The 10,831-nt window shown below is 45.2% G+C and overlaps 1 protein-coding gene across 1 annotated transcript; it reads right to left on the bottom strand.

Annotated features, from left to right (window-relative positions):
• Positions 1 to 1,094: 1,094 nt before the first annotated feature.
• On the bottom strand, positions 1,095 to 9,049 carry lrrc4bb (leucine rich repeat containing 4Bb). Its single transcript, XM_035146554.2, has 3 exons — positions 8,386 to 9,049; positions 3,901 to 4,506; positions 1,095 to 3,783 (listed from the first exon to the last, which is right to left on the bottom strand). Exons 2-3 carry the CDS (start codon positions 4,141 to 4,143, stop codon positions 1,798 to 1,800), a joined length of 2,229 nt encoding a protein of 742 aa, XP_035002445.1. The 5' UTR covers positions 4,144 to 4,506; positions 8,386 to 9,049; the 3' UTR covers positions 1,095 to 1,797.
• Positions 9,050 to 10,831: the final 1,782 nt, after the last annotated feature.

Raw genomic sequence — 10,831 nt, 5'->3', positions numbered from 1 at the left:
TTAACCTCACATTTCAAAAGCATGTGTTAAAGAATCTGCCATGGAGAAGCACATCGAGGGCTAACTTCAGACAAAAGCACCTTCATTAGGAATAACATCATCTAGTTCGTTCAAAAACACTAATTTAGCAAAACCAGTAGCGTCTGTAGAGCAACTACAGGAGAGTGACTAAAAGCCTGTCTGGACATGTTAGTAGAGCAGGTGGCACCTATCATTACCAGGCTGACTAATGGCTAAACCACAAAACCATACATTCAATCCAGGTTTAGTACAGAGGGCTGCATAACGTCTCACTCTTTACTCATGTGGTTGCCACATTGACCCGCCACAACCCAATATATGATTGATTTATTTCACACGTAATGATACATGGCTAGACAACTGTACACAGTATATCAAACTAACAAAAATAAAGAAATACATAGTTTAAACGCAAGAAGCGTAAATGGCATTTAACATATGAAAGTTACACTGTAAAAATGTGGATCTTACAATTGTCATACAACCAGACATTATTATTATTAATATACTGTACATTTCCATTCATTCCAATCATCCAAAGATGGATGTTTTAATCCCTTCTTCAATGCTGCTGTAGATAGATGTCTGATCATCCCTATGACAGCATTTTATGGCATGATTATGGTAACCATGAGCAAGGAGGTCATATCAAATTCCTGTCTAAAAGCAAATATCTGGCTACTGATCTGATTTAAATAACACATTGTCAACACTTTTATTTTACCCATACAGATCTTTGCATCGAGTTACCTTTCCATGTTTTGTGGAACATAATTTTACCATTATTTGATGCTGGCATTTAAGTATCAGAATTGTCAAATTCAAATACCAAGTAGCTGGCTTTTACAAAATACATAATACACTCTTAGAACACAAAAGTTTGTAATGATTATTACTGAAGCAACAGACAAAAGTTTGTCAAACAGAGATCTGCATTTACTGTTCTACAACCTAAATGGACTTTATGTCACAAAGCCAATTCAAAGATTCACAATGAGTGTTGCAATTGAGCCCTTATGTTTCTGAGAAGTAGCCAAACTTAAAACATGTATCATAACCAACCGTCACTATCGCCACCCCTGATTATTCACAAAGAAACAAACTATACCAGCTTATACATCCACCCCAAAATATCTCTGCATCGGAGTCTGCAATGATACATATTTAAATGAAAATATATTTATATAATTTGTGGATTTTTCACAGTAGTTTGTACTGCACTGTACCTTTTTGTCCATCTATTTATGCCTACATAATTTTCACCTTGAGGGAGTCTATTGAGTCACTTGAGAGAGAGTGTGGCTTGCGTTTTGTGTGGAAGAAAAATGTCTCTTCAAAATTTTTTTTGTCTGTAATATCTCCGGTCTTCAGTGTGGTAAGTGCTGTGCATGTCTTTCATCTCTGCTGGCCAACAACGAATACGGGACTGATTACTCAGAAAGGCTAGTTTTTCCCCTACGAGAACACAGCTTGTAGAAACTGCAAAAAACATTTGCTTTGGCACAGATTTACATTGTAGAATGTCCATTCCTTGATCTCCATGGCCATGATCGTTACTACAAACACAAAGTGGCCCATTGTGGAAATCCTTGGCTTGTACACTGTCACGAATAAGTCTATGTGTTTGTGTATTGCCGTGTCAGTCTATCCTCTTTCCTGGTGTAACGTCAATGCACTCTTAGTGTCTAATCATTCCGTGCATAAACCCGACATCAATCCCCTCTCTGTCTTCGACTCTTGCTCACTCTCTCTCTATACTCCTTGCTCTTGTTTTTTTTAGATCTGAGTCTCTTGAACATTTTCCTTCGAGTTGCCCTTGAAGAGAAGAGGCTCCATTTGAGGATTCTGGTTTTGGCCCATGAAACCCTTGATTGATCCATGTAAGCCCATAGTAGGCATGGGGAGAGACATCGGCAGAGGTGGGGACATAGAATTGGGATTGGTGCCATTGCCTGATGAGAGCATATTAGAGGAGATTGGGACTGAGGTACAGGAGATGGGCATATCCTGGCCTTGCAGGTTCTTGCTACTCATGATCCCTCCTGGTCCGATCCCTTCACCGCCAATACTAAGACCCATCACGTTGTTGTTGAAATGATGGGTCTTGTAGTAATGGTTGAGAGTATCTGTACGGCCAATGTTGGGAAGGTTGACTATTTCTGGATGATGTCTCCTCAGGGTTCCTTCTCCACCCATGCCAGAATTCATCGTTGAACCACCTGAGATTCCACTTCCTGCCCCGGCTCCAATCTCATCTTCTACGTTGACAATTTCGATGGCTCTAGCGGGGCCGTGGTGCTTATGTAGCTGGTGCTGCTTCCGGAGTTTATAGAAGACCACTAACATTACAGCTGCCATAAAAGTGATCGCCACGAAGCAACCAATGATGATTTTAGTTGTTTTCATTACATCATCCAGGCCTGGAATGTTAGTTACATCCATTATCGACACAGTCACTGAGTTTTCCGTACCTCTGTTAGCTCGTGGGGACAGTGAGGAAAGAGAGGAAGGTGAGGGAGATGTAGTGATGCCAGGTCTCCCATGCACCACCCCTCTTTGAACAGTAGGATTTGGGAATTCTATGAAAGTCTCATTAATATACTGTCTCGCCGAGTTTTCCTCCTCTCCTCTTACTGTCTCTACTGTTTCCACAGTGACAGTGGTGAAATAACTGTAGCTGTTGCTGGGATCTGACACAGACACATTGAGCACAGCGGTTGCAGTGGTGTTTCCAGCGGAGTTGGTCACCATGCAAGTGTACTGCCCGGTGTCTTGCACGGTCACGTTTGTGAAGTTCAGTGTTCCGTCATGAAGCACTGAGATCCTAACGCGGTACGATCCATGGGTCATCAGAGTGCCATTCGGAGTGAACCAGTTCACAGAGGTCATTGATGTTCCAGTACGACATTTCAGCTCAGCAGCCATGCCCTCTGTGACATTGAGGTCAGTGGGTGGCTCAACGATCACTGGGGCATAGCAGGTGAAGTGGCTCTGGTCTAGTTCCCCAATGTATTTGCCCTTTAGACCTGGAGGCGCATGGCAGCGAGCACAACATGTGGTGTTGCTGGGAACTGTTTCTTTCAGCCACCAGCTGAGCCAAAGAACATCACAGTTGCATACCCAAGGGTTGTGGTTGAGATGTACCCTTTCCAGCTGGTGCAAAGGGGTGAAGAGGTCATGGGGCAGGGAATGCAGGGAATTGTGGGAGAGGTTGAGCTCCTCCAGATTTTTGAGGTCATCAAAAGCATTGCGTTCGATCACTGACACTCGGGAGTGCATTAGCCACAGCTTGCGAAGTGATGCTAGGCCTTGGAAGGATCCAGGCCGAACTATACCCAGCTGGTTCCCAGACAGCTCCAATTCCTCTAGTCGTAATAGTGGGGTGAGGTTAGGGATGTCCTTCAAGCCGCACATGCCAAGATTCAAGAAGCGTAAATTTACTAAACCTTCAAAGGCAGCCTCAGAGATGAAATCCAGCTTCCTGAGTTCCCCGAGATCGAGACGGCGCAAAGAGGGAACACGATGAAAGGCGAATGCCGGCAGCGTCTCGATGGGGTTGTTTCGTAGCCATAATTCCCTTAGCTTGCTGAGGTACTCAAAGGCTTGTGACGGTACGACTGTGAGACGGTTGTCAAAAAGCTCCAGCGTGTTGAGGTTGGGGAGGCCATTGAAAGCTCCCACCTCAATCTGTCGGATGTGGTTCTTGGAGAGCTGGAGGATTTCCAAATGCCGCAGGTGCTTAAAAGTGTCAGACTTGATCACCTAGTGTGGAAACAAAAACATGAAGGCAAGTTGTAGCAACATCAGAATTACTGCTGTCAACTTCAATTTACTCAGTGTGAAAGTGTGGTCGTGGCTCGTAGATGAGGCCATATTTACCTGAATGGTGTTTTCTTGTAGATTGAGGTATCTTGTGTTCTCTGAAATACTCTCTGGGACTTGATCTAAACTCTTCCTTGTACAGATGACACGGCTCGCCTGATTGGAGCAGGTGCACGGGGTGGGGCAGGGGGGCGCCGCCTCTGCAAGTTGAGGTCCATGGTTGTGAAACCACAACAGAAGCTGGACCAACCAGAGGAGGGGGGAAGGGGCACAGGGGCTGGTCACCGTGACAACACGCATGGCAACTGAGTCATGACCCACCCCTACTGCAATAATGTTAAGTCACCTCTAAATGAGGGAATTTAAGTGCTTATCTTAATGTCCATATTTGATCCTCTTATTCTGTTATTTCCTCCTTTACACTGTCACAGAACAAGGTGTGATGTTATATCAAAGAATATCTATTATTCACAGATTCTTATTTTACTTTGCTCATGCTTCTTTGACAAATCTTTGACAAACAACTTTCAACATGTCATTTCAGGGAACCCTGATTTGTTTTTTCAATTCCCATGACAATCTTTTGCAGATGAATCGAATTCTGGAGGTGGGGGGTGGGGTTGCTCCTGAATGTGTTGTCTCTGTGGAGGCTAGTGCGTCTCACTGTAGGGAAAGAGAGAAAAGCAGAAATAGGAAAGAGGTCAAGCAAGTGCACTGTGCAAGATATTAGCCTCATCACACAGAATTTATATCTCAAAAATATGAAACTGTCCTGTCACCAGAATGTACGATAAGAGCGGAGTCTGGCTTTCGTTTCCAAAGAGGTGAATCTAAAATTGTGACCTGTAGCCTAACTGGTGAGTCAGCTGCCATTTTCTTTATAGGTTGAACTCAACATCTGGGTCATGGCGTGTCTGAAATGGCCACAAAATTTGAAAAAAGCTCGAGCTGGGTCAAGAGTGCGGCAGTCTAACGATTAGGATGACAGTCTCATCTCATCGTCCACTTTATGATACTGGCATTTGCCAAGTCAGATACACACTGATAGAAGTAGAATATTGCATTTAAAGGAATTTAAAGTTGCTGGATGCAATTACTGCTGCCGGTGGGACTTATCTAGACCTAAGGTTAATGCAGAGTTTCATGCAATCCATCATGAGGCAGCAGCACAGCATTACAAATGAGATAACAAATGATGCCTGCATGGAGTAATTTAGCAATTAAGATATGAGGGAATGATTATTGACTCCTGAGATTTTACTGCAATGCCCATTCTGTGTACAACAAGTGACACACAATCAGACAACAGCCCCGACTTGAAACTGGCGACACAAAGGCAGCAACAACAACCAGATTGTGACCATGTTGCAAAAATACTGCCGTGGCTCTTTGAATACATGCATCTGTATCCTGTGTGACTCTGGTTGAGAGAGTGCCACACACTTCCCGAAACAGAAATGGCTGCGAGCATCAGCAGACTCACTAAATTTAGAAATGCTTGGTTCTCGTTCCCTTATAATGATTCGACCGAAGAGAAAGTGTTCGTTGTTTCCTCAATTTCGACACTAAGACTCGGCCAGTCACAACCCTGTGCCTTCTGTGGACCACAAACAAGAGCATCTTTGTTACCTTTCAGATTATGTGACCACTGTGTTACCATTATTGATTTTATATAAAAAAGATTCACTTCTCAAATATTTTACTCTCTGATAAACAGTTTTTTTTTTTTTCAAAGCTTCCATGGCAGTTCTTAGCATCTCCACCCAGAAACACTGTTGCTGTGGCAACCTGCTCACTCACCATCTTGTGTTTTTACTGTCCAGTGCCCTATTCCACATTACTGTGCTTAGCTGAGCCTGATGAACGTTTGCCGTGCAAAACCGGTCAGTAACACCTTTTTGGTCTAAATCAATGTATATTTGACACAACGTTTAAGGTGTGTTTCCTCATTAGCAGACAGCCTATGCAATAAACAGCCTTTTGCTCCAGAGACACTTAGAGGAAAAAAAAACCTGAATCTTGCAAATCCAGCTACGTATAAGAAAATGTATATTTACATAAGCGCAGGGGAACCTGACGAAGCACACAGTCGAACCTTGGCCTTCGATATCGCAACAGAGCGAACAAACCTGCCATGAATCTTAATATCTACAAGGTCTGAGGATTAGGTCAACATCCGTCTTTATTAAAAACATAGCTCCGAGAACTCTTAAAGCAGCTATTAAGAAAGGTCATAAGGGAGTATGTGCTAAAAATAGACTTTTTCAGATGCTCTGCACATGCCACAGACTCTCTCTCACTCCAACACACACACACACACACACACACACACACACACACACACACACACACACACACACACACACACTTGGGTGCAAATGCCACACAGAACTGACAAAACATCATCCATCTCCGCTTCGAGACCAAGTACAGATTTACGAATACAAATCTCGAAACCTCCATGTTACAGTATGCAGCCCCTTTGCAACACTCCTCCTGATGCTGTTCTTTACATGGCCGTCCTTCCTTATAGAGTCCCTCTCTTGCTCGCTCATCCCCATCCAGCAGGTAATTGTTGTTGTCAATTATTTGACGGAATTGGAAGAAAAAGAAAAAAAAAGAGAGAGAAAATGTCTCAATGTCTGCTGCAGACGTCAGAATTGCATCTGTTCCAGAATGGCGGCCTGGTAGTTTGAATGATTAGCTCGTCAGAAAATGATTCATGCAGGCATCAAAACACAACATCATGAATATTCAGCACGGCCAAAGATCTGACCACACAGTTTTTCAATACATTGGTAATGAAAATACTGTAAGGGTGGTGCTTTGTCTTTAAAATAATTGTGGTTAAATGTGAATGCAAGAATTCCTCCTGCCTCTGCCACCAAAAGTAGGGGGAGATTTGCAGTTGTATACATTCTGACGTTGGTCTAAAATTTAAGGCCAAAATGCTCAAATGCATTTCATGTTGAGCCTTTTTCTTAACATTGAAGGAACTGAGCATTTTCTCACAGAGCAAGAGTCGCTGAGGGGAGACGGTTTAACCATCTACGTAAACTACACAGGTTAAAATTGCATGAGAAGACATTGAATTCAGAAGCAGGGACGCCTGTTGCCTCGACCTGGCGTCAAGTTCTCCAGCACGCGAGAGAGCAACAGCACATATACGCAGAAGACGGCCTTTATTTTGAGAAAATCACACCTTGACTCATCTGAGGGCCAACTCCGTCGCCCGGCGGCCTCCCTCCTCATCCTCGCTCTTGTGCAAGATGTGCTCTCTTTGGGGCTTGCGACACGGCCGAGTGGCGTATGTTTTCCAACCAATTGCACTCAGACGTATTTTCTCTTTCTTGATCTTGGCCGTTTTTCCATGTCAGGAGCAGATTGCAACCATGTAGATATTGATTATTCGATCAGGCCTGAGAGAGCGCTCAGTCGTGAAAAGACAAATTAGCTGCAAGCTGCTGACCAATTGCTACAAACCAATCACATCATCGTAAGCGCCTGATTGTATCAATGCCTCGCTTCCCCCCCTCAACAGAGCCATTAAGGTTTATGAAGAGGCAGAGTCCTGTTGTTTTCATTAAAACATCTATGATGGCCGTGAGATGTTTCCTGTACATGCCTACGCAAAGGCCCAATTAGACCCCATGTATTTACCGACGGTCTGGAGACGAACACAAAGCGACTCAGGTGCAGCAGCAGGGCCAACATCATCTACTGTAACTATGACAACACCAGATTGATTCAGGACGTGGGAATCAGGGAAGGATGCTGGGACGCATTTCACCAGTTTCTAACGACCAGCATTGCTTATATTAAAACCAAAAAAAGATGAAATTGTCAGGCTGATGCCAAATATCCCCCCAAACCCCCCTTGCAAATGATGACAAGTATAGTCTCTCAATCCTCCAACATATGGATGGGGGAGAGACATAAAAAAGAAAGAAAGATAAAAGAGGACATAACGTGCATCTTGTCATTTAACCGCGACCTCTCCTCATCATATAGCCCCCCCACCAGCCCCCCCAGCATAATATCTCCTACAATTCAACAGAATGGCCTTATTCATCTATGCAGCTGCGCGCACTACGGCGCACCTTCTCGGGAACGCAATTGAAATTCTGAATAGGCCTAATTCTGCACATGCTGCATTACAAAATGGCTTGCATCCATTCTCCGTCTTCGGGGTAATGACAACACGACTGCACCCCGACAATAATCCATATGGCCGAGATATGAAAAATGTGTGGACGTGTAGGAAAACACTTACATAAGGAGCCATGTTTTTTTTTGGTGTTTTTTAAATTTTTTTAGAATATGTTAGCAATGAGCACCGCACTGACAACACTACATATGAGCTTTTTTCTCCATACCGGTATTAATGATTTACTGATTACCATCCGTGCAACATTTCACGATCCGATCTCCATCATTTCACGACCGATTCCAACATCCATGCATGTCGGGTAACACATGCAATAATTACGCCGGCCATTTCACCCCCCTTTTTCTACCTGTACATCCAATATCCACACGTACCTCAATGTTTGCGGCGCGATGCTCGATGGTTTCTCTCCTCTCCTCTCGTCCTCCTTCTCCTCCCCGATCGTCCGCTCTTTTTTTTCTCTCTCTCCTTCTCCTTCCTCCAGCCTCGCTGTCTGTCTCTCCTTTTCTCCTCGTCCCCCCTAAATTGATTCGCTTGTCTCCGCGGCTGTGAGCTGCCTCTTGTTCTCGTGGACTAGATCCGCAGCGCCAACGCAACGCGGGGGGCTACAGTGATGGCAGGTTAAAGATGAACAGAATCCACACACACACACACACACACACTCACTCACACGGACACACACACATGTGCGCGCACACACTCCGGCAAAAAAATAAAATCAACACAGAGATGAGATTAAGGTGTCGCTGGAGGAGAGGATGTTGGTATTATCACATGTAGGAGCGAGGTCCTGGACGAGTGCACCCGTGCGCCTTATCATCATCAGTGGGGAGGAACGCAGGCAGCACAACGCGACGGCGCCCGCTGGGCAGAGCTTTTTGCGTCCAGCATAAGCGACTCCTTTTACGCACTTTCCGTATGTTTCAGCCAGAATCCCACTAAGGCGGCAATAGAAGAATAGATGGAGGACCAAGGACTCCTGGATAAAGAACACCTCTAACCAGGCTGTCACCAGATCTGCATATAAATATATATTCTTTCTGTTTTTCTCAATTTCATCTGTGCATAAGCTCCAGACATGTAATGAGTATGTATTAATATGACTCAGCAGCACTCCACGATCATTAATCTGAGTCAGTGTGTTGCTCATGCTAAAGTGAGATATTAAGCTCTGCAGTGTGCTCGGCGTTTATCACCGTGTCACGGGGGCACCTGTTTAACCACAAAAGCCACCAAACATCTGCAGTGGGAAACATCTCCCGGCCCATTGAGCTTTAAAGAGTATGAGGCCTATACTCCATAATGAATGCTCAGTGGTAATCTAGCAAACTAGTGACTTCTGTGTTCTTGCACGTGAGTGTTTATTTATCCCGTCCCCGGAGCGGATCTCGGAGGTGAAGTTAAAGTTGTACCAGCTGCCACATGTGACCTGCTGTCGGTATCCACGCCCTGCGACCCCTGTGAGGTTTGCACATCATAAAACCCAAACCATTTGAATCCTCCGCTAATGTGCATATGTGGAGTCATACTGAACGGATTCAATTAGGGGACTGCAAAGAAAGTCGGCAAGTTATTAGCCCATAAAGACAGATTTAGTAGGTGAGGAGATGCCGATCTTTCTCTCTGCATGCCTGGCCTGTGCATATTGATCCTCGTCGTGTGTTTGTCCACACGTGTCAAGCGCCTCGGCTCCTCTAAACCATCATCCTCATCCCCCCTGATAGATGTGTGCAGGAGGAGAGAAGCAGCCCTTTGTGACTCTGTGTCCTCTAGTTTGTGCGTAAAAATAAATCTGAGTCCGTCTTAGCTCACAGTAAAGGTCAAAGGACAGAGCAGGCCAGCTCTGCTTCAGAAAGACCCCCAAGATATATACTCTCCCACCTCCCTCTCCATCTCCCTCCTTCCTCACCCTCTCCCTCACTCCTCCCCTCCCTCTCCCCGTGAATGCCGTAGTGAGCATTGTTCACGACCACTAGCTTTTGCTGAAAGCCGCACAGCAATGAGGTCTCTGTGCCTTTTGCCTCTCTCTTCCTCCCCCTCCTCAGCCTCTCTCTCTCTCTCTCTCTCTCTCTCTCCCACCCATCTACCCCTCTCTCCTTCCCTCTCTTTCTCTCTCTATCTCTCCCCCTCTATTAAATTTCCAGTCACACAGTGGTGCAGAGGATATTCCTCCTTTCCCTCCTTCTCCCTCTTCTCCTCATTCCCTCTCACTCATGCTGAAATCTTAGCCCACATCCAGCCTCTTCGCTCGACCCTCGCTGCCTTTCACTGCCTTTTCGCCACTCTCATCTCCTCTCTCCGTGCATCTTTTTTTTTTTTGCCTTCCAACCCCCGCGCCATTTAAAAGAGATTCCACGCTACCCATGCCAAACCCACCCTTCCGCCTCTGCTCATCCTCCTTCCCCCTCTCTCCACTCTATGTCCTCACTGTGTCATTGCACATTGAATCTGATATTCCCCTTATGCACGTATGGTACGCCTGTGTGTGTGTGTGTGTTTGTGTGCACGCCAGCACCCTTGAGCATGTGTGTGTGTGGGAGCGATGGAGTGCAGGGAGGGAGAGGGACATGCATTTGTGCACAGTAAATGAACAAACACTCATCGCTGTATTGCTTGTGTCATCAGTACAGGAAGGCTCTTGGAGTAGAAATACAGCGGAGCGAGCTAATCCAACTATCCAGAGGACGAGTGCATGGCATTTCCAATACAACCCAAGCCCCCTTAAACTCTTAATGCTGTGTTAGGAGCCACAGGGCAGGAGAAAGGGAGGGCAGTGAGGATTTGGCAGTAACATGCTAGTGCCAAGACATATGTGGCATG

Source organism: Hippoglossus stenolepis, chromosome 21 (assembly GCF_022539355.2).
Source record: "Hippoglossus stenolepis isolate QCI-W04-F060 chromosome 21, HSTE1.2, whole genome shotgun sequence".
In the NCBI taxonomy this organism is placed as follows: domain Eukaryota; kingdom Metazoa; phylum Chordata; class Actinopteri; order Pleuronectiformes; family Pleuronectidae; genus Hippoglossus; species Hippoglossus stenolepis.
This window is presented reverse-complemented; position numbering and strand designations above follow the sequence as displayed.

Coding starts and splice junctions, on each gene's coding strand:
- lrrc4bb (XM_035146554.2), bottom strand. CDS start 4,143: ATGCGTGTTGTCACGGTGACCAGCCCCTGTGCCCCTTCCCCCCTCCTC. Junction 3,784..3,900: donor TACAAGAAAACACCATTCAG/GTAAATATGGCC, acceptor TTTCCACACTAG/GTGATCAAGTCTGACACTTT.